Source organism: Hemicordylus capensis, unplaced genomic scaffold (genome assembly GCF_027244095.1).
Source record: "Hemicordylus capensis ecotype Gifberg unplaced genomic scaffold, rHemCap1.1.pri scaffold_30, whole genome shotgun sequence".
NCBI lineage: Eukaryota > Metazoa > Chordata > Lepidosauria > Squamata > Cordylidae > Hemicordylus > Hemicordylus capensis.
In genome coordinates, this window is record NW_026513640.1 from 112,304 (window position 1) to 134,987 (window position 22,684).

The 22,684-nt window shown below is 53.7% G+C and overlaps 2 protein-coding genes across 4 annotated transcripts; one reads left to right on the top strand and one right to left on the bottom strand.

Annotated features, from left to right (window-relative positions):
- The first annotated feature begins 126 nt into the window (after positions 1-126).
- On the top strand, positions 127-12,226 carry TFIP11 (tuftelin interacting protein 11). 3 transcript variants are annotated; one of them, XM_053282733.1, is made up of 13 exons: positions 127-558; positions 1,558-1,777; positions 2,134-2,290; positions 2,541-2,697; positions 3,693-3,820; positions 4,429-4,581; positions 5,576-6,100; positions 7,294-7,400; positions 7,963-8,131; positions 8,335-8,578; positions 10,074-10,216; positions 10,642-10,807; positions 11,653-12,226. In XM_053282733.1, exons 2-13 carry the CDS (start codon positions 1,566-1,568, stop codon positions 12,006-12,008), a joined length of 2,517 nt encoding a protein of 838 aa, XP_053138708.1. In that variant the 5' UTR covers positions 127-558; positions 1,558-1,565; the 3' UTR covers positions 12,009-12,226. The 3 variants fall into 3 exon arrangements, with proteins under 3 accessions (XP_053138708.1, XP_053138706.1, XP_053138707.1); XM_053282731.1 differs by lacking the exon at positions 127-558 and adding an exon at positions 740-880; XM_053282732.1 differs by lacking the exon at positions 127-558 and adding an exon at positions 1,032-1,360.
- Positions 12,227-12,708: 482 nt separating this feature from the next.
- On the bottom strand, positions 12,709-17,666 carry SRRD (SRR1 domain containing). Its single transcript, XM_053282734.1, has 7 exons — positions 17,527-17,666; positions 16,400-16,440; positions 15,981-16,267; positions 15,804-15,902; positions 15,116-15,267; positions 14,738-14,783; positions 12,709-13,356 (listed from the first exon to the last, which is right to left on the bottom strand). Exons 1-7 carry the CDS (start codon positions 17,664-17,666, stop codon positions 13,168-13,170), a joined length of 954 nt encoding a protein of 317 aa, XP_053138709.1. The 3' UTR covers positions 12,709-13,167.
- Between the last annotated feature and the right edge of the window lie 5,018 nt (positions 17,667-22,684).

The following is a 22,684-nucleotide window of genomic DNA, read 5'->3' on the forward strand; positions in this document are numbered from 1 at the left end:
CTCCCCCGACACGCAAACAAGCACAGTCAAACCTACCAGCAGGACCTAATAAGCAGAAGCACCAGCATCGCAAGGCGGCAAGCTGCTCTGGGAAGGAGGAGAGCCGCACCGGAAGAGCAGCAGCAGCAGCAGCAGCAGCTGCTTCACGAATACCGGCCTGCTGGCTGGCTGGTGCCAATCGCCTGCCAAGACGCACGGAGTGGCAGCAGGAGGAAGACCGCCGGCAGGCCACAGGCAGGAGCTCCGCAAGGGCGTCGTGTGTGGCGGCTCCTATGGGCGCGCATGCATGCATCCATGCTACAGGCCGGGGTGTGCCCGCCAGGTTGGCCCCACGGAGGCCTGCGTGTTCTGTGGGTGCCTCAAGGGAGAAGACACGGCCGCTGTGGGTCGCAAACTGGCCTCTTCGCGTTGGGATGGCACAGCAGTGAGGCTCTGTGCCCCAAGTAGGGAGCTCAGCCCTTGGGGGGGCACTCTGCACATGCTCAGGGACTCTTCTGCCTCCAGGGTGAAGCTACCTTGGGCGGAGTCACAGCCCTGCCTCCCCACCCTCAACCTAAGGTATATATTATTTTTATTTATTTATTATTACAAGCAGAAGACTTTTTTCTGCGTACGGCAAGGGCACTCTGCACATGCTCAGGGCGTGCCTGCCTCCTCCCCGTCTCCGCCTGGAGGATCCCCCCGCTGAGCTGCTCCTCCCTTCTGTCCGCCAAGACCATCGAGGCAAAGGGAAAGAGCGGCTTCCCTTTAGCGCCCCAGAACCGCCCCTTTCCGGCGCCTGACAGGAAGTAGGCTTCCGCGCAGACGCGGTGGCGGCGAGGCCTACCGGAAGCCGGGAGGAGGAGGCGGCGGTGGCCCTGGCCTGGCGGCGGAGGGGACGGTACGGCCTGGGCTGCTGGGGCTGCCCTGCCCGGAGGCGGGGGCCGGGCTGCAGGACGGGCCGGCGGGAGGCCGCTTCGCCAGGCTGGGGGAGGGCGCGGGCTGCAGCTGGGGGGGGGGAGCCAAGAGGGGCGGATGGGGTGGTCTTCCGGGGGGGGGGCAGAACGTGCCAGCGGTGCCTGAAAGGAGCCCCCCCAGCAGCAGCCGCCCCCCCCCCGGACTCCTCGGCCTCTCCCTGACCGGGGGGGGGGGCGGTGGTCTGTGCGCCCAAGAAGCAGCAGCAGCAGCAGCAGGAGGCGGCGGCGGCGGAGGCTTCTCTGGCCTCTGAAAGGCGCCCTCTCCGTCGGATGTGCCAAGTGGGCTTGTGCTGTTGTGGCTTTAAACAAAGGCATCGCTATTCGGGCTTCTGATCTCTCCCCCGCCCCGTGACTTGTGCCCCTTATTCAGGCAGTGAAACGTTGGCAGCCGTAGCCTGGAGATGGTGCGTGGGGGGGGGGCAGAGCAAGGGGGAGGGGGGAGGTGAGGCCTGAGGGCAGGGACTGGGCTGGCTGTCTGTCTTCCTCCGGCACACACACTCTTAGCGCTCGTGCTCGTCCCTCCTCCTCCTCCTCCCACCCCCACCCAATATCCCGACCCTGCTGACTTTTCTGCTCCTCTGACCCCCCCCCCCCCAACCAGGCACCATCATGTCGCTCTCCCACCTCTATGGGAAAAATGCCGCTTCCACGGCTGCTGATGACGATGTGGAGATGGAGAGCTTTGAGATCACTGACTGGGACCTGGAGAATGAGTTCAACCCTAACCGGCAGCGCCACTGGCAGACCAAGGAGGAGGCCACCTACGGCATGTGGGCCGAGCGGGACTCGGACGACGAGAGGCCCAGTTTTGGGGGCAAACGGTACAGGCCTCTGCCCTTGTGGTTCTGTATTTTCCAGTCCATCAATCTGCTCTTCTCGGTTCTGTATTTTTCTTCCCAAGGCCTTGCAAAAAAGAGTAATACTGATACCAAGCAAATGGCCAAATGTGGGGGTGTCCTTTTTATTCCCCATTGTCAGTAAAACCACCTTCAAGCCGTGGCAGCAAGTGCAGCCCCCCTGCTGAATTTCTAGGTTGCAGACTTTGAGTTCCCAGTATTAACATTATTAGCTGCATTGATGTCTGCTATCAAGGGGCTTCATCTGAGATAGGAGAAAAATGATTTTGTGTCTCAAAGCATTTTTGTAGACAGTAAAGGCCATGTTTCAACCAACACAGGTCTCGAGATTACTCCGCCCCCGTTAACTTTATCAGTGCTGGGCTGAAGAAACCGGTAGCTGATGAGATGATAGATGAAGATTCTGATGAGGATGAGAAACCGGTGAAGCAGGAGGAACCAATCCCCAAAGAGTTTGTGCCGAAGAAGTTAAAAACTGTGAGTTGTTCTCAGTTGTTTTGGTCATAAGTCATGTGTTATATAGAACTTAGTAGTTCTGCAGCCTGTTTAAGGACCTCACGGAGCACTAACTGCAGTGGGAAGAACAGCATGTGGATCTTGTTAGTATGCAATCCGCATAACATAACCCTTGTGCAGACTCAGCAGGGCATGTATCACAGAGGTGCTGTCAGCAACACACCTTGGATTATTAACCAAGAATGTTGTTGTTGGTTCTTCCTTTTTACAGGGTGGTAATTTCAAACCCAGCCAGAAGGGCTTTGTGGGAGGAACCAAATCTTTCATAGACTTTGGCAGCTGGGAAAGGCACACCAAGGGGATTGGGCAGAAGCTGCTTCAGAAAATGGGTTACGTTCCTGGCAGAGGACTTGGAAAGAACGCTCAAGGTAGGCCTTTTCTTATCTGGTTGCATGAGCTTTCCAGAGCTGAGGAGCCAGGGAAACAAAAGAGCCAGTCAATTTTGACCCACCCGTAGCATTGGGACAATAGCCCTTAAGCAGCAGGCACTTGCAGAGACTTTGAGCTTGGGAAGGAGCTGGACACATCCAGAGATGCCGTTTGCTCTTTGCCCGGAGTGAATAAGGGTCACCTCTCCGTGCGCAGGTGAGAAGCAGCATAACCGCAGGCCTTTCCCCAACAGTGTCACTGACTAGCAGCACATCAAGATGCAACCCCAGAGCCTGTTTCAGACTGTTCTAGTATTTGATGGCTAGACCTGCACAACTTTGGCCCTCCAGCTGTTGTCAGACTACAACTCCCTTCATCCCCTGGTGGTGCAGTGGTAAAACTGCCGCCCTGTAACCAGAAGGTTACAAGTTCGATCCTGACCAGGGGCTCAAGGTTGACTCAGCCTTCCATCCTTCCGAGGTCGGTAAAATGAGTACCCAGAATGTTAGGGGCAATATGCTACATCATTGTAAACCGCTTAGAGAGCTCCGGCTATAAAGCGGTATATAAATGTAAGTGCTATTGCTATTGCTAAGTGCTATCCCCGACCACAGTGGCCAATAGTCAGGGATGGTGACTATTGGAGGGCCAGAGTCATGAAGGCCAGGCACAGTTCAGCTGGCTTTAATAGACTAGGTTTTATGTTTTGTTTCTTGTAAGGCATCCAGTGCTCATAAATGGTGGGGGGGGGGGGATATAGAAATATAATACAAAAACAAGTGAGTGCTCTTTCTGACTCAGAGGGCAGTACAGTCTGGGGAGTATTCCAACGCCCCTTCCTGGCCCTTTGGAGCCTGGAGAGGCCACTGAGATACCCCTTCAGTGGCCTTTCAGGGCTAGGAAGCAGCAGAGCTGCCACTGGGCTATCCCTCCTCCTTGGGGTGATCTCAGCATTTGTGTGTATCCATTCACTGACTTCTGCCAACTTCTCCAGGTATCATCAGCCCTATTGAGGCCAAGCAGAGGAAGGGAAAAGGGGCTGTTGGGGCATACGGCTCAGAACGAACCACCCAATCCCTGCAGGACTTCCCTGTGGTTGACTCTGAGGAAGAAGCCGAAGAGGTAAGCTTCCCCCTGCCAAACATTCTCCTTTGTTTACAGGGACCTGAGTGGGAATATCAGGGAGATCTCTTATCTCATTGTTATGTTTTTCAAGCTAACAAGAATGGTCCACAACTCTCTCAAAGTTGCAGCATTAGTGACTGAAACTCTTGTGTTTCTACGAGGACTGTGTGTTTGACACACATTCACAAAGTTTATGTTGCAAAGGAGGGTTGAGTGTCCATTGGCTTTCCCCCTTCTTTTCCTTTCCAAATACTGAAATGGGTGTAGAGAAATTTTGGAACCTGAACCCACATTCCAGTCCTGTATGCTTAACCAGTTATGATGGCAACTCTCAAGGAAGGTGGGTCAGCGAATAAAAATCTCTCCTCTTGCTCTTGGGCACTGTGATTCGCTGGCCTGAGTGTGGATCAGAGGGTTGATGAGGAGACCGTCTGAGCTTGCCTGCTAGTTTGGCACTGCTCTTTATAAAAATAAACACACACAGAGCCTGTCAGCCGTGTCTCCTCTCAGCCTTCTTAGGGCGGAAGGGTCTTGCACTGGCACCCTGCCATTCCCCCTTGTCTGTGTAAGTTCTTTCTCCCTCTCAGGCTTTACTTCCCCTCTAGGAATTTCAGAAGGAGCTCAGCCAGTGGCGGAAGGATCCAAGCGGGGGCAAGAAAAAGCCGAAATACGCCTACAAGACGGTGGAAGAACTGAAGGCCAAGGGCAGGGCAGGGAAGCAGCTGTTGGCACCTCAGAAGGAGCTAGCGCAAGTGAAGGTGAGGATGGCCCCCCAAACAAGGTGGGGCTCACTTCAGCTGTGTGCTGAGTTACTAGCTTTCTTCCAGGAGGCAGGGGAGCTGCTTAGCGCAGGGCTGCAAATCACCTCTCTCCTCGAAGCATATGTCTTTCACTTGGCAAAGCGTTGGCTCATTTTCCTTGGCCGTGTTCTGGGTTATCAGCTTTCATTGACCTACTTGCAAGTCCAGATGTCTGTAGGAAGCCCAGAAGGAGGCCATGCTCTCCTGCAGTTCATCCCCAGTCGCTGGTATTCGGAGGCCTATTGCTGTGGGAGCTGGAGGTTCCATCATGCCTAATAAGAACCTCTCCTGTTCTCTCAGGCTTTTAATTAGAATTAATTTTAATAGTTTTAAAAACTTGTTTTAAAAATTTTATTTTTTTATTGTCATGTATTTTAATTTGTGACTTCTAAATATTTTTAATTTTGTACACCACCTAGAGGTATACATATCAGGCGGTATAAAAATATGACTGACAAATAAACATATATTTAATTCTCTAAAACGGAGCTGTGGCTAATCCCATGCATGGCAGTTCTGGTGAGAGTTCGGAGAGCTGCTGGACAGCCACGGGACTGTGGGGGGGGGAGGGAAGAAAATGGTGGCTGCAGGTGGGTGGCTGCAACTGGCAGTTGGCTGGCCAGCCAGCCAGCAGCCAGAAAACAGTGGCGGCAGGGTGGGTGGCACAAAAGAAGAAGATGGGGGGTGGTGGGCAGGTAAGAAGGCGGGGGGAGAAGAAGGCAGTGGGGTGGGGGGAGAAAGCCACAGCGGTGGTGATGCACTAGGGGTGCAGATGCTTTGCGCCAGATCAGCTAGTACCTATGAATCAAGCTCTCCCCTGTGCGTTTATGTAATTCCCACGTTGAAGCTGTCTACACAGGGGGACGTTGCCACATCGTGGGGCAGAACATTCCACCTATTAATGCTGTGTGTTGTGTTTTTCTTCCCTCTCACTGCCTGTTTTGCTTGTCAGGTGATCGACATGACGGGTAGGGAGCAGAAGGTCTATTACAGCTACAGCCAGATCAGCCAGAAGCACAACATCCCAGATGACAACCCCCAGCAGCAGCAGCCGCCGCCACCCCTGGGTAAGGATTCGAAGCCGCAAGCCTTTGCCCTGCCTGAGCTGGAGCACAACCTCCAGCTCCTCATTGACCTGACGGAGCAGGAGATCATCCAGAACGACCGGCAGCTGCAGTACGAGCGGGACATGGTGATCAACCTTACCCACGAGATCGAGAAAATGGCCGAGGTCCTCTCGCACGAGGAGGCGGACATCCACAACCTCAGCAAGGTCCTGGAGCTGGTGGAGGAGTGTGAGAGGCGGATGCAGCCCCACTGCCCAGACCCCCTCACTCTGCCCGAGTGTGCCAAGATCTTTGAGACCCTCCAGGACAAGTATTACGAGGAGTACCGGATGTCTGACCGTGTGGACCTGGCCGTGGCTATCGTCTTCCCTCTTGTGAAAGACTACTTCCGGAACTGGGATCCACTGAAGGTGGGAGCCTTCATGCCAGAATAAGAATAAGAGCCCTGCTGGATCAGGCCAAAGGCCTCTCCACTCCAGTATCCTGTCTCACACAGTGGCCAACTAGGTGCATTTGGGGAGCCTGGGGCGGGGGAGTTGCTCCCTAGCATCTGGTGTTCAGGGCATGCCTCCCTCTGTTCCTGATTGAAGTATACTGCTATCCAGGCTGGTAGCCGTTGGTAGCCCTATCCTCCATTAATCCCTTTTTTGAATTCGCTGCCTCTGGCTGTGGTGATGGCCACCTGTCTAGGTTGGTAGCCGCCACCACATCCAGTGGCAGTGAATTCCACAGTTTAACTGCACATTGTGGAAAGGAGGACTTCCTTTTGTCTGTCTTGAATCTCTCAGCATTTAGCTTCATCAAATGACTCCAGGTTCTAATATTAGGAGAGAGAGGGAAAAGCATCATCCACTGGATTTGCACGATTCATTATCCGTTACCTTCTTTCTAAACTAAACAGGCCCATACATTGTAGTCTTTCCTCATCGGCGAATTGCTCCAGCCCCCTGATCATTTTTGGTGCCCTTCTCTGCACCTTTTTTAGCTCTAGGATACCCACTAAGTGAGCAGGGTTGAGAGCAGAGGGCAGCAGCTGGAGGGGAGGGCAACGTTCTTCACTGGCCAGTCTAGGAGAACGGAAATTGGTTTCCATCACAACTCTAGCGTTGGCCAGTAGATGTTTCAAAATGTATTAATTGCCTTTTTTACCACAGTTTATTTGCCCAGATGGTCTAGGGCAGGCCTGCTCAACTTAGGCCCCCCCAGCTGGTTTTGGACTGCAACTCCCATAATCCCCAGCCACAATGGTGAATAATCAGAGATTATGGGAACTGTAGTCCAACATGTTCAGGAGGAGAAGCTGAGCAGCCCTGGTCTAGGGAGCTCTCTTCTCTCCCCCTGCAAGGTAGGTTAGACTGAGAGAGCACAACCAGGCCAAGGCTCCTCTGTGAGCACCGTGACTGAGCGATGTTCTCAGGACTCCACCCCATGATGCGCCCAAGGGGATGTGGAACTGAAAACCCTTCACCAGCAGCACCAGGCCAGCCGCCTGGAGATTATAGGCCCCTTTGCGCCAGAGGCCTTGGCTTCCTCTTGGTCTGCCCACGGCCACCAGGGGCACCTAATTCACTTCCTGGGGGCCCTTCTCTCTCTCTCCCTCTAGGACTGCTTGTATGGCACAGACATCCTGGCCAAGTGGAAGAGCCTGCTGGAGAATGACCAGTTGCTGTCACACGGTGGGCAAGACCTCGCTTCGGATGCTTTTCACAGGTGAGTGGCGGCTCGTGCCGGGGGCGAGGGGGGGGGAGGAGGAGGGACTGTCCTTCCCCAGTCCTCCTAGTCCCCTTGGTCTGGTTATGTCTAGAGACTCCCCCGGAGCCTTTCTGGCAGTCTAGAAACCCAAAGCAGGTGCGCTGCCTGGTGCAGTGATGGCGTCTCCATCTTGGATGTGGGAAGTGGATGGCACAGCTGCCTTCCGTTGGGTCTGGCTGGCCAAGGACTAACTGGCAGTGGCAGTCAGAGAAGCGTCTCTCTCAGCCCTGCTGCCTGCTGAGATCCTTTTCAGCAGGAGGTGCCAAGGATTGAACCTGGCACCTTCTGTCTCTGAGCTGTTGTGGGTAACTGTGGAGACACACACACACACACGCTTGCAAGACAAGTGTCCGATGAGGACAGATGTCCTGCTTGCCACAGCCCTGGGAAAGGAGCATCCGTCTCCACGGCTTGTGTGTGGTCACTGAGGAAGCAGCCCTTCTCTGCCAGCAAAGCGAACTCAGCTGGGTTGCCTTGGTGCCTGGCCGAAGTGCTCCCGTTGGCTTCTCCGTTTCCCCAGGCTGATGTGGGAGACGTGGATGCCGTACGTGCGGAATATTGTGGCGCACTGGCAGCCTCGGAACTGCATCCCGATGGTGGACTTCTTGGACAGCTGGGGGCACATCATTCCCATCTGGATCCTGGACAACATTCTGGACCAGCTGATCTTCCCCAAGCTGCAGAAAGAGGTGGGCCGGAAGCCCATTGCACCCTGCGCTCGGGTTGTCTTCTGCTGTGCAAGATGAATGGGTCAGAGTGTGTGCAAGGGGGGAGTTCCTGTCCCCTCACGCCCTGCCCTCCCTGGCAGAGGTCGGACCCCTAGCCGGAAAGTGCCGGCTTCCCACACGCCTGGGGTGCCCTGCTCAGGGCCTCTCTCTGCTCTCCCCTGAAGGTGGACAGCTGGAACCCCCTCACCGACACGGTCCCCATCCACTCGTGGATCCACCCCTGGCTCCCCCTGATGCACGGCCGGCTGGAGCCCCTCTACTCGCCCATCCGCAACAAGCTGTCCAGTGCCCTGCAGAAATGGCACCCCAGCGACGCTTCAGCCAAGCTGATCCTGCAGCCCTGGAAAGAGGTCTTCACCCCAGGATCGTGGGAGGCCTTCATGATCAAGAACATCGTCCCCAAGCTAGGTGGGTCGGCCCAACCCTGGTGGCGGTGCTGGAACTAGAGACTTTATAGCAGGGGACATCACGGGTGCAATGCAGGAGGCAAGTCCCCGAGGCAGCCAGACTCAGGACTGCAGACACAGCAGAGCCCCTTTGGTTTTTGCAGGTTGTGTGATCCGGGGGTGGGGTGGGGGGTCTTTTGGCTGTCTATGGAGTGCCAGCTGGGCCCCCCCTTGGGCCAGCATGCCCCTCGCTGTGGCCCCCTTGGCCAGAGGGCTCCTTGGCAGGTTGCCTAGAATTGTGATCTGGGATCACTCTCTCCCCATCTTGGCTCAAAATGTGGCGGGAGGTGGGGAGAAGAGGCTGCCGTAGGGCATGGAAGGGGCTGGGCTGCTGCCACAGGGTCACTGCCGGGGTTGCTCCTCGAAGGGATCTGGCTGGTGGTTGCTGTCAGAGGGGACTGGAAACGGCCCATGACCCGGATCCTCACTGGTGTTGAAGGGGGGGCCACTTTGGCAACACACACACACCCCCGAGCCATGGAGGAGCTGTTTCTCACTGTGCTGACCTCTGTGCGGTGCGGTGCTTTTCTCCATGCTGGGAGGGCCCCCCTCTTGAGAGCTCTAGGAGGAAGCACACCTTCCAAGATGGCACCGCAGGAAGGGCTCCAGAGGGCTCTGTTTCCCTGCAAGACGCCCCACCAGTCCTGGGCAAAGTGGTTGCCTCCGCCTGGTGCCAGAGGATCTGGGCAGAGTCTTCCGCCTTGGCCGAGGCTTCACACAGGTCCAGTGAACAGTCAGTCAGGGAGCCGCACTTCTGGTTGGTGGGGGTCACCACTGGTGCCCCTAGGAAGCGGCCATCTGCTGAGTCAGACCCTTGGTCCATCCCGCTCAGGATTGTCTTCACAGACTGGCAGCGGCTTCTCCAAGGTTGCAGGCAGGAGTCTCTCTCAGCCCGATCTTGGAGATGCTGCCAGGGAGGGAACTGGGAACCTTCTGCTCTTCCCAGAGCGGCTGCATCCCCTAAGAAGGAGAATATCTTGCAGTGCTCACACTTCTAGTCTCCCTTTCATATGCAACCAGGGCAGACCCTGCCTAGCTAAGGGGACAAGTCATGCTTGCTCCCACAAGACCAGATCTCTTCTAGAAAGAGGCCCCTCTCCTCTTCCCACCCCGGGGCCTGACCACTGGCCTTTGGTCAGCAAAAGAAGATGGTAGCTTGAATGGCTCCCGTGTTGAGACTCCTCGCCAGAGAGGCCCCTAATCTCCAGGCCTGTCTCTGGAGCCAGGGAGCCTAACCACCATGGAGCTGAAGCCTTCCAGGATATCAGATCTGGCGCAAGAGACGAGGATTGTTCTGCCCTTGCATGCAGTTCTTGTCTGAATGCCCAAACAGATGTCCTGTGACAGCCTCTGGGCTGACGTGGCTTGCCGGAGCAGCAGGAAGGGCTTCGGTGCCCCCGCCGAGGTGGGTTAAGTCTCTCTGCTCTTCTCCTCCTCCTCCTCCTCCTCCTCTGCAGGGCTGTGTCTCAATGAGCTGCTCATCAACCCCCACCAGCAGCACATGGACGCCTTTTTCTGGGTGATGGACTGGGAGGGGATGCTCTCCGTCTCCAGCCTGGTGGGGATCCTGGACAAGCACTTCTTCCCCAAGTGGCTGCAGGTGCGTGACCAGGAGAGGTGGGCCAAGCTCGGGAGCCCCTCCGGCCCTTTGCAGCTGCCCAACGTTGCAAGAGGGTGCTGGTTCTGGGCCAGGCGGTCACTTCAGAGTGGCTCAGTGGAAGGCTTCTGCTGGAGGTTGTGAAGACGGCCTCCCCCTGGAGGCATCTGTGCCGCTTGTGACTTGGCCCATCCATCATTGCTGCCTGGAGCTCTTGCTGTGCAGACCCCTGAGTGCAGCTGCCTTGCGACCAGTTGACCCCTCCCCAGCTTGGCCGGCTTCAGGTCTGGTGGGGGGTCCTCTTCCTGCTGGAGAGTCTCTCCTCTGGCTCAGCAGCCCAGCCAGCCGCTGTTCAGCCAAGAGCCTGAGGACCACCTCCCAGGCCCCTCCTGCAGGGTGTTCAGCCAGTTTCCTCCCTCCCTTTGCAGGTGCTGTGCTCCTGGCTCAGCAACAACCCCAACTATGAAGAGATCACCAAGTGGTACCTGGGCTGGAAGTCCATGTTCTCCGACCAGGTGCTGGCCCACCCCTCCATCAAGGAGAAGTTCAACGAGGCCCTGGATATCATGAACAGAGCCGTCTCTTCCAGTGTTGGTGCGTGAGCTCGGGCCAGGGCAGATCTGCAGGCAGGCCCCCCGCCCTTTAGCGTGGTCTGACGAGTTCAAGAGTGGGAGGCCAATGGCAGTTGTGAGGGAGGGAATGGATTCTCTTCCTGAAGAGCTGCTTCAAGATGCTTGCAGTCATTAAAGGACTAGGCAGAAATAGCAGGGACCAGACAAACCATCCTTTCCTGTTGATTGGAGCAGGGTGTGTGCGTGTGGATTGAGTGGCCTGGGAGGGCTGTGCTCTTCTGTTTTCATGTCTCTAAATCCTAACTTCCCCAGCTCTCTGCCCCAGGAGCTATTTGTCCTTTTTCTGCCCAGAAGTTGTCTTCCTCTGCCCTGCACAGGCTGTGCTGATCACCCGCATCTCGCTCAGTACTGTCGACACTGATGTGAAACCCTGAAGGACTCCAGGGTTTCGGCTCAGGGGTCTCTTCCAGCCCTACCTGGAGAGGCTGCTGCCAGGGAGTGGACCCAGGGGCTCTGCCCTTGAGCTGCAACACACACACACACACACCCCGCATGGTTGGCTGGGCTCAGAGGACTTACCCTGGTGAGCCCCTGGTGGCGCAGTGGTAAAACTGCCGCCCTGTAACCAGAAGGTTACCAGTTCGATCCTGACCAGGGGCTCAAGGTGGACTCAGCCTTCCATCCTGCCGAGGTCGGTAAAATGAGTCCCCAGAATGTTGGGGGCAATATGCTAAAATCATTGTAAACCGCTTAGAGAGCTCCGGCTATAAAGCGGTATATAAATGTAAGTGCTATTGCTATTGCTAAGTGCTATTACCCACTAGTCTCATCTCCTGCCCTTTCCCCTCCACTCTCTGTTGTGACCAGGTGGCTACATGCAACCAGGTGCCCGGGAGAACATTGCCTACCTGACACACACGGAGCGGCGGAAGGACTTCCAGTACGAGGCGATGCAGGAGCGCCGGGAGGCAGAGAACATGGCGCAGCGTGGGATCGGCATGGCCGCCGGCTCCGTCCCCATGAACTTCAAGGACCTCATCCAGACCAAGGCTGAGGAGCACAACATCGTCTTCATGCCGGTCATCGGCAAGCGGCACGAGGGAAAGCAGCTCTACACCTTTGGCCGGATCGTCATCTACATCGACCGAGGGGTGGTCTTTGTGCAGGGGGAGAAGACCTGGGTGCCCACCTCGCTGCAGAGTCTCATTGACATGGCAAAGTGAGGGGCAGACAGATGCCTCTTCTGAGGAGGCTGGTCACAGGGAGGCTTGTGGATGGGACTCCCCCCAGCTGGACTTTGCCTGCTGCTGCGTGTGGATTGTGGGCTCCCCCAGACCACTTTGCCTGGACTAAATAAGGAGCTTGCGAGGAAAGGCGGCAGGCCAGCTCTTCACATCAGAAGTCCCAGTGTGTAAATAAAGTGAGTTTAACTGGTGCCAAATCTGGATTCCGACTCCTCTGCTCTGCACACTGCTTTGTGACCTCCTTCTTGGAAATGGTAGAGCGCAAGGGCCTCTGAGGGGGCTGAACTACAGCTCCCATCCCCTGCAACTACAACTGATTGGGGCTGGGGATGATGGGAGTTGTAGTTCAGCCACCTCTGGAGGACCACTGGGATAGAGCTGATCAGCATTAATTTTTTGGCTGACAGTAGAAGTCAGAATGCAGTTCACATTATTATTTTATATCCCGCTCTTCCTCCAAGGAGCCCAGAGTGGTGTACTACATACTTAGGTTTCTCCTCACAACAACCCCGTGACTGGTGCAGAACCACCCAGCAAGTCTCATGGCTGAAGGAGGAGTTGAACTTGGGTTTCCCCGGTCCTAGTCCAGCACTCTAACCACTACACCACACTGCCTCTTCACCACGTTGCTGAAAGAGTCCCTAGATCAGGAAGCTGTAACTTACCAGAAATGTCCAGATCAGCTTAGATAGATTTTATTAAAACTTATCTATAGATCAAGGTTGACATCTGTGGAAGAGGTTTGGATTCTGTGGGCAGCTGCCTGCCAAGGAGACACAAGCCAGGGCAAGTCTTGAGGCAGGGAGAGAGAGAAGCCCAACGGGGCCCTCCTGGCCGCGGGCGGGGTGGTGGTGGTGGTGAGACAGATCCGCAGCTGAATCTCACACTGCCCCTTGCTCATTCAAAGCACTCTTTTGGAGCACCACAAGCAAAGTGCAAACCTTGGTAGAGCTGACCCACGTTTTGCCTGCACCATCCGTTTTCCCCTTTGTCCTGTTGCAGAGACTCTATTAATAGTTCAGACAACCCCATCCTTGGCGGCGGCACGTGCCCCTTTACAAAGAGGGGAGTCAAAGGCCAGGAGCGTGACGCCAGGCCTCTCCCCACTCGCCTCCTGGTCCTCTGGAAGTGAATCCTGTCACTGCTTCTTTCTGATGATCTCTAGCTGATCGTCCTCTGGGTAAACGGGCTCCTCCTGGAATGTCCACGTCTCTTGGGGAAGCCCCCTCAGTTTGCCCCAAGGGAAGCAGTGGATGGCGGTGTCATTAAATATGTCCATGTACTGGGGGTATGAAGGGAGGGCTTCTTCCTCGGATGCCATTAAAACCTAGAAACAGTCAAGGACAGTGAGGAAGAGGCAACTGACGAGAAAGCAACTCTGCCACTGACCTGGTGCATGCAATGGGGCTGGCAGGCTGCTTGCTCGCTCATTTGAGGGAGGAAACCTTTCCATCCACAGTCTACATAAAGGTAAAGTGTGTGCCGTTGAGTCAGTGTCAACTCCTGGCGCCCACAGAGCCCTGTGGTTTTTCTTTGGTAGAATACAGGAGGGGTTTCCCATTGCCTCCGCCCGCGCAGCCTGAGATGATGCCTTTCAGCAACCCATAGTCTGGGAAACATACCAGTGGGGATTTGAACCAGCAACCTCATGCTTGCTAGGAAAGTCATTTCTCACTGCGCCATTAGGAGGCATACATTCCAACAATATAAAGGTGTCTATGCAACCTGGATAAAAGCATGGATTCAGATTAAAGATAAAATTAAAATTATCCACAGTCTATATACCAGGATACCATGGACAGCCAGGAAAACAAACGGATTATAGAACAAATCAATCCAGAACTTTCACTTGAGGCACAAATGACCAGGCTCAAACTACCCTACTTTGGACACATGATGCGAAGATCCAGCTCCCTTGAGAAGTCCATAATGCTGGGGAAAACTGAAGGAAAGAGAAGACGACGACGACCAGCAGCAAGGTGGATAGACTCAATTACAACAACAACGAATGCACCACTGAGAGACCTTCCAGGCTAAGTGGAAGACAGGTCATCCTGGAGAGAATCTATGTGATTGCTAAGAGTCAACACTGGCTTGATGGCACTTAATCAATCAATGCAATCAATGCTTTTATCCAGGCTGCATTTCTGCAAGGTAATTTAAGCCATTTTTATACTGTTGGAAAACAGCCTTAAGTCTTTTGGCAAAACAAGCCTGCTTAGAACTTGAAAAGTTCAGTCAGGTGTAGTCTCAGGTTGCGAACAGCCCAGCGCTAAAAGACAGTAAAGTAACACAACCAGTTTGCGGAAGAGCTTCAGCTGTGTAAAGAGCTCTTCTCCAGGAGCTGGTGTTTCATGTGAGCCAAGGAGTGGAGTTCACCAGACTTGGAGCAGAGATCAGATGGTTAGGGGCAATTTTGTCATCTAAGTTGCCTTGCCAATTTTTTTGCTTGGTTTAGGAGACACTTGTGATTTGATCTACCTTTAACTGAGGAGAAAGCATAAGTGAAACTGAACAGAACCAAGTCAAGCAGGAAGGAGAAGAACTCTCAAGAGGAGGCAGAAGAGTTAGTTTTCCTAGAGAAGCTCCTCCTTGTTTTATTTTAGAAGAAATATCCTGCTGCTTTTCATTAGCACAGCCAGTGTATACAGCTTCTCTTCCCCAGAATGGCCCATGAAGGAGAACCAGCTTATTCAGCACAACCATACCTTTGCTATGTAGCTGTAGTCCTTCTGGAATGTCTTGCTCAGCACCCTAGAAACAAAGGGAGGGCATGTTCGAGGGAAGCGGGAACCACCTCCCTCGGTCGTGGGACGCACATAGCACCCCACCCGAGTCGTCCTTCCAAGAGGCAAACGCTGCTTATGTCCCTCCAGATACAATCACATTTGCAAACAAGTCCCCCTCCCACACAATGATGCATGAAAAACATTTGATTTTCTAAAGTAGAGGGAGATTTAAAGGTGACGAACAACATGACAAGCAGACCACGCCAGTCATATTCCTGTATGGGCAGCGGGCAGAGAAGTCAAAAGGCAAGCAATTATTCTGCCAATGATTCCAGCAAGGGGGGGGGGGAGGCATACCTTTCTTCGATCCCCCTGAAGCTGTTGCCAATGATGACCATTCTGGAGAGGGCTTCCACAGACCAGTTCCGCCACAGCAAGTTATTGTAGAGAGCTTTCCCACAGTGGATCATATAGAAGATTGTGGGCTCCTGGGTAGGCCATTTCCCCTCCTGTGGGTGAAAAAGCAGCCAGGCCTTGAAGATTTGGTTTATTTTTATCACGTATACCCCAGCTTTTCCATATTTTAGCATGTGCTCCAAGCAGCTTACCAGCATTTCAAGATAAAGAACAATCAACCTCATTAAAGTCATCTCAAGGGCAGTGACAGAGCAGCTGCAAGGGAATTCTCAGATTAGGATTGCTTGTGGCTTTGCCAGCACTGAGTGGCACACCCAGAGACCTACCCCACCCCTCAGTGAATAGGTCCACCAGCAGGCATCCCACTTTGGCCCCAACAGCTCTCCGAAACCAGCAAACAAAGACGTGAGAGGAGCTGGTGCCATTTTCAAGTGTCCTTGCCCAGGCCCATTGCCACACCAAACACGTCAGTGTTTAAGGGGACAGGCAGCCTCAAACCCCAGCACCACGTTTTTAGGTGAAAGAGCAAAACCGATTAGGGTCAAGCTGCTTCGATTTCTGATCACCCTGTTGCTCCTGTGATTCATGGGCAGCGGTCCTATTTCACGGCTGACTCCTAAGAGCTCACCTCATTCTCCAAGAGAACGTTGACACCGAGGTTGTTAAGAACTTCTATTTCCAGGGCAGAAAACACGGGATCAAAGACATAGCACCGCTTTTTGGGAATCTGCAAACAAAGACGACGACAGCCATGGAAGGTGGGGTGTGATCCTTACCCGCTCAACCCCACAGCTGCTCTCCTCACCTTGAGGGCTTCCAGCAGCAGGATCAGGAAGGCCAGCTGGTATCGGGCCTTGACGCAGGAGGAGAAGTTCCCCAGGCCATAACAGACACACAGCAAGCAAATTGCTTGGCCATCAGGGTCTGCGCCCAGCTGGGAGCTGGAGTCGAGGGTTGGCTCTGCTGGAGGAGGTGTGAGCTGCAGATTCTCCAAGGCAAGGACGAAGGCCTCCCCTGCTGCAGGTCCAGACGTCTCCTTTGCTGCTGCCGCCACTGCCACCAGGTGTCTGTGCAGAGATTTTAAGATGATTCCTGGGAAGAGAGGGTGAGGGGAGTCATGGCTTCCTGCCCTCTCCTTCCTCTCAGGACACATTATCATACAGGAATCCAGCATTCAGTAAGCATGTTCCTGCTTTAACCAAAAGGAAGTTTGGGACAACTTACTTCGACTTGAATCCCAGAACTCAGAGCTCTGCAGTTCTGCCCTGTGCAAGAGGGAGGGAGAGAAGGGAAGAGGAGCACGTTTTGTGAATGCTTCAGACTGAGAGAGGGGGTCTGCTGGCAAAAGATCACCAGGGTTAATCCCAGGACCTGAAATAAATGTCAGAGCTAGATTATGAACAGGTGCAGAGTGCCCTTCTTCTTATGTCATTAAGAAGCTCACAAGCAGGGCATCTTCCTTGGCTGGTGGAAGATGGTTGCTGCCTTCCTCGGTGGTTCACCTCCTGTGCCTGGCACTGACATGTATTCTGCCTCCAACCCTGGAGTTCCCACAATCAATGGCTAACATCTATTAGGAACACAGAAAGCTGCCTAGGAAGCTCAGTATTGTCTACCCAGACTAGCAGTGGCTTCTATAAGGTTACAAGTGGGAGTGTCTCTCAGGCCTATCTTGGAGATGCCAAGGAGGGAACCTTCTGCATGCAAGTGCTCCTCCCAAAGCAACCGCATCCCCTCAGGGGAGTCTCTCACAGTGCTCACACACATGCAGTCTCCCATCCAAAAGCCAGCCAGGATGGCCCCTGCTTAGCAAAGGGGACAATTCATGCTTGCTGCCACACAAGACCAGCTCTCCTCCCAGCTAGTCCTTCAAGCACTGGTATAGGAATAGCCCTGCGCACAATTTCCCATAGGGCGCAGCCAGAAGCCCACAAGCAGCACACGGAAGCAGTAGGCCCTCTCTGCAGTTGATTGCCCCCACAGCTAGCACGTAACGGGGGACTCCCACTGGGTGTGGATGCTCTGCTGGGCACAGTTTGTTCCGAGAGCATGGATGGGACGGGACTGCAGGTCAGTAGGCAAGCCTCTGCTTGGCACGCAGAAGGTCCCAGGTTCCATCCCTGGCGGCAGCAGCTCCAGCTAAGGCTCGGAAAGACTCTTGCCTGCAACCTCGGAGAAGCTACTGCCAGTCAGTGTAGACAGGACTGAGCCAGATGTCTGAGTCGATAGAAGACAGCTTCCAATGCTGGATCAGGGGAAAGTAGGCCCATCTAGCCCAGCAGCAGTGACAGACAGAGCCCATCTAGCATGCAGAGGTAGACTGCCCCCGGGCTCGGAGGCTCTCTTCCCACCTTGTCTCTCGCAGCCGCTGCTCTCCAGCCATCTCCCCGTCCTGCTCCAGCAGAGGACTCCCCTCCTCCTCCTCCTCCTTCTTCTTCTTCCTCCTCCTCCTCCTCCTGCCCCCCGGGGTCCCCCAGGCGGCTCCTACCATGGTTTCCCCGCACCGCTCCATGCTCAGGCGCTTGCGCCGCTCAGCTTCCGGTCCCTGGCCGAATCCGCTCCCGATTCCTTTTTCCTTCCTCCCGGAAGCGGGACCCCGACACTATTGTTCCGCTTCGGTGCAGTTCTTCTCACCCCCACAGGCGCTGCTGAGGTGACGTTTTAGACCCGTGTTTCGATCCGTGTGTGCGTGTGAGAATTAACGGCGAGCATGGGTGCACGGGGCACTGGCGGCTGCTTCCGTGAGTGGGCGTAGGTGGGCGGGGCTTCTTGAGAGCGTTCTGCTCAAGGGAGCGCTGTTGTAGTCCCTGCAAGTTGCAGAGGGCGCTGTGATGCCGTCCACGCCGGTGGCTGGCTGGGTAGAGCGGAGCTCAGAGGCAGGCAGGCAACATTCTCCTTCTTGGGAGGGGCTTGGGAAAAGCAGCCTCAGACCCTGACCCACCCAGGACCTGTATAAAAGGAAAATTAGAAACTACCCCATGGTCTGTGTCAGTGCATTGTGTGCCGCATTCCATGATGATGGCGTTTGAAAGCCTAAAAGTAGGAAGATCCTCCGAATTTTGACATTAATTCCTGAAGACTGTGGGGAGCAGCTGTGGGGTGCACTCTTAGCTTGGGGCGGGGGAGGAGAAATGGGTACACTTCATCAGGATTTGTGTTCTAGAGGAGCCTGGATGGTGCGCTGGACTTTTCTTCTCCTCTTTTTATATCATCTAACACAATCCAACTTCTGCAAGACTTAAATTCTTGAACTACACAAATGGTCATCACTTCCTCCAGGGACCAGAAGCCCCCGAGTTCCGTTGTAGTATCACTTACACAGGCGAGCCGCTCTACAGTTCCGCTTCCTTTTCATCACTTCCGCTGGGCACCAGACGCAGCAACGCAAGCCGCTCTACAGTCCCGCTTCCGCGCGAGGAACCAGAAGTTGTGCGTCTGTGTTTCCAGTTCGGGTGTTCACGGCTTCCGGTGCCCAAGGTAGCCATGGCGACCGAGAGTCCCTGGCCTGGCCTAGGCCGCGCTCTGCCTCTTGCCCCTTGCTTAGGCCGGCCCGCCGGCAGCCTGCCTTCCTTCCCCCGTTTCTAGGGGGCCGCCCAGGCCGGGCCGGCCGCTGTCTCCGCTCTGCGTGCCGGGCAGTTTTGGGGGCCCCGAAAAAGACCAGGGGGGCTTCCCCCGTCCCTCGCTCTGGAGGAGGGCGCTGGAGCTTCGCGGCGGCGGCAGCAGCAGCAGCAGCCCCTGCAGCCCCCCAAGTTGGGGGCGGCCCCTCCTCCCGGTGTGTTTGCTGAGCCTGCGCTGCCTCCACGGAGCTGCTTTCGGTGGGTGGGGGGAGGAGGAGCAGCTCCCTTGAATGAATGGATGCGGGCAGAGCTCGGCCCGGCCTCTCTCCCCCTCTTCCCCCCTCCCCTCTCTCCCCCTTTTCCTCCTCTTCCACCTTCATCTTATCGTCCTCTCCCTCTTCCTTTCTCCCTTGATATAAAGGAGTCTAGTAAGGATTAAAGAACTAATTCCTATGCTTTGGCACATTATACTCCCCCACCCCACTTTATAAGCATGTAGTATGCTTAGTAAGATATCTGGATGGGAGCGGGAGCGGGAGCGGGGGAGAGCCCTGAACATAGACATTTAGTAGCTCTTTCATGCTTTCTTCACATTTGTAACTGGATTCATTTACTCCCTATTTCGGGGAGAGGGGGAACATTGGTTTTGGTTTTCCTCACTCTTTTGTAGAATTCTGTTTAACATTGTCTTAGTTGGTTTAACCTGGTTACTTTTCTCTCTCACCTTTTTGGTGGGGAGGGAAGGATAGTTCCTGGGTTTAGTTATGAATGTATTTCAATGCTAACAGTTTCTGCCAAAGATGATGTATTTCGATTCAAGGCCTATGATATAACATTAGTCCAATTGGTTATAGCACTTGCAGTTGTTGACATGGGTAATCTGTCCTTTAAAGATGGGTGATTTAAATATTTTTTGAGTTAATTGTAATGGCTTAGGTTCTTATCAAACATTCTAAGGTGTTTAAAACAAAGGACAGATATAATTTTTCTTCAAGGAACACATACTAAAAGAGGAACAACAACATTGTTTAGTTTAATTATCCTCATCAGGGATAGCAGCTGGAAGCTCGAAGTCCAAAGGAACTGCCACATTGTTTTCCCCAAATTGCTGATTTACACCCTTGAAAGACTATAAAGATTCTTTTGGTCAGTTTGTATATATTGAGGGCACATTTTTTGATAAACCTTTGTTACTGTGTTCCATATATGCCCCAAATACTCTTGTCATTCAAAATCTCTTTTAAAAACTTCAAAGTATTAAGATTCAAGATTGGATAAATGGGTGTGGTTTTAATTTAACCATAAACCCTTCTTTGGATAGGTCAGCCTCCAAGTATACTCCCAATATTTCCACTTCTAAGTTCCCTATAGCATATCTCTCTAAGAAAGCTAATTTGGTGGTTCCTTGGCAGTTGTTACACCCAGGGGAAAGGGATTACACATTCTTGTCTGCCAGACATGAAACTTGTTCTAGGATTGATTATGTTCTCATCTCCAGTTCACTACAGAACGATATTCAAGATGCTATTAGTGATAAAATTTGTACAGATCACAATTGGATAATATGCTCATTAAGTTTTGAAAGTTCTAATAACCCAATTTCTTGGTTGAAAACTTATTTATTATACAATAAAGATATATGCAAAACATTGGAAGATTGACTTTTAATTTAACTCGGATTGTTGATTCAGCCCAGCCACAATTTGGGAAGCATTTAAAGCAATATTTCATGGAAAGGGGATTAACCAGCTGCATACACTTCCAGGCTCCAGAACTGTAAAAAATAAGATTATTATAATAATAAACCAAGCAAAAACATATATGCTGAACATAAAGAAATAAAGCCAAACCTCCTATTAGAATCACAATCTATTAGAAAACAGCTACTCTTTCTTTGGCAAATTATGAAAGAGGTGCTAAAGCAAGCAAAGTTCTAGCTAAGTGCACTCCAAAGCCATCAGATTGATTCCGTCTACAAACCATGCCAAATGAATGGTTTGCTCCGTAGACATCTCCAGAAAGTTTGAAAAGTTTTATCATAATTTACAGTCCTCTGAATTACCCACTTCAGATAATACATCTAACTTTTAAACCAATTCCATCTCTTCGAAATTAATTCCGACACATACAGCAGACTATTCCATAGACTGGCAGCAGACTGCATCTGGAAACATATTAAAAGGTAAGTCCACACCCTAGTTAGATACTAGATCCCCAATACCGCGCCTCAGAAGAGCCCTGGGACTCCACAAACTCAACAGGGCTTCTGCTTCCTCTTCCTTCCCCATCAGCCCTGGCAGCAAGGTGGGGGGATGCCTTTAGGGGTTGCGCCCATTGGCTTTAGTGGGGGGATGCCTTTAGGGGTTGCGCCTATTGGCTTTAATGGGGGGATGCCTTTTGGGGTTGCTCCCATCCGCTTTAATGGGTGTTTCCCGGGGGGAAGCCTTTAGGGGCTGCGCCCATTGGCTTTAATGGTTGTTTCCCGGGGAGACGCCTTTAGGGGTTGCGCCCATTGGCTTTAATGGGGGGACGCCTTTAGGGATTGCGCCTATTGGCTTTAATGGGGGGATGCCTTTCGAGGTTGCGCCCATTGACTTTAATGGTTGTTTCGGGGGGATGCCTTTAGGAGTTGCGCCCATCCGCTTTAATGGGTGTTTCCCGGGGGAACGCCTTTAGGGGTTGTGCCCAACTGCTTTAATGGGTGTTTCCCGGGGGGACGCCTTTAGGGGTTGCACCCATCTGCTTTAATGCGTGTTTCCCAGGGGGACGCCTTTAGGGGCTGCGCCCATCGGCTTTAATGGGGGGACACCTTTAGGGGTTGCGCCCATCCGCATTAAAGGGTGTTTCCCGGGGGGATGCCTTTAGGGGTTGCGCCCATCCGCTTAAATGGGTGTTTCCCGGGGGGACGCCCTTAGGGTTTGCTCCCATCCGCTTTAATGGGTGTTTCCCAGGGGGACGCCTTTAGAGGTTGCGACCATCAGCTTTAATGGGTGTTTCCCGGGGGGACGCCTTTAGGGGTTGCTCCCATCTGCTTTAATGGGTGTTTCCCGGGGGGACCCCCTTATGGGTTGCTCCCATCCGCTTTAATGGGTGTTTCCCAGGGGGACGCCATTAGAGGTTGCGCCCATCCGCTTTAATGGGTGTTTCCCGGGGGGATGCCTTTAGGGGTTGCTCCCATTCGCTTTAATGGTTGTTTCCCGGGGGGACGCCTTTAGGGCTTGCACCCAACCACTTTAATGGGTGTTTCCCGGGGGGACGCCTTTAGGGGTTGCACCCATCCACTTTAATGGGTGTTTCCCGGGGGGACGCCTTTAGGGGTTGCTCCCATCCGCTTTAATGGGTGTTTCCCGGGGAGACACCTTTAGGGGTTGCGCCCATCTGCTTTAATGGGTGTTTCCAGGGGGGATGCCTTTAGGGGTTGCGCCCATCTGCTTTAATGGGGGGACGCCATTTGGGGTTGCGCCCATCCGCTTTAATGGTGCTTTCCCGGGGGGACACCTTTAGGGGTTGCGGCCATCAGCTTTAATGGGTGTGTCCCGGGGGGACACCTTTAGGGGTTGCGCCCATTAGCTTTAATGGGGGGACGCCTTTTGGGGTTGCTCCATTCCGCTTTCATGGGTGGTTCCCGGGGGAAAACCTTTAGGGGTTGCTCCCATCTGCTTTAATGGGTGTTTCCCGGGCGGACGCCTTTAGGGGTTGCTCCCATCTGCTTTAATGGTTGTTTCCCAGGGGGACGCCTTTAGAGGTTGCGCCCATCCGCATTAATGGGTTTTTCCCGGGGGGACACCTTTAGGGGTTGCGCTCATTGGCTTTAATGCGGGGATGCCTTAGGGGTTGCGCCCATCCGCTTTAATGGGGGGACGCCTTTAGGGGTTGCTACCATCCGCTTTAATGGGTGTTTCCAGGGGGGACGCCTTTAGGGGTGGCTCCCATCCGCTTTAATGGGTGTTTC

What these genes read in the sequence shown, in the direction of transcription:
- TFIP11 (XM_053282733.1), top strand. Translation starts at nt 1,566, where the DNA reads ATGTCGCTCTCCCACCTCTATGGGAAAAATGCCGCTTCCACGGCTGCT. An exon ending in TCCCCAAGCTGCAGAAAGAG is followed by an intron (nt 8,132 to 8,334) that starts GTGGGCCGGAAG and finishes TCTCCCCTGAAG; the next exon opens with GTGGACAGCTGGAACCCCCT. An exon ending in AGCCGTCTCTTCCAGTGTTG is followed by an intron (nt 10,808 to 11,652) that starts GTGCGTGAGCTC and finishes TGTTGTGACCAG; the next exon opens with GTGGCTACATGCAACCAGGT.
- SRRD (XM_053282734.1), bottom strand. Translation starts at nt 17,666, where the DNA reads ATGGTAGGAGCCGCCTGGGGGACCCCGGGGGGCAGGAGGAGGAGGAGG. An exon ending in GTTCTGGGATTCAAGTCGAA is followed by an intron (nt 16,268 to 16,399) that starts GTAAGTTGTCCC and finishes CTCTCTTCCCAG; the next exon opens with GAATCATCTTAAAATCTCTG. An exon ending in ACTACAGCTACATAGCAAAG is followed by an intron (nt 13,357 to 14,737) that starts GTATGGTTGTGC and finishes GACTGTTTCTAG; the next exon opens with GTTTTAATGGCATCCGAGGA.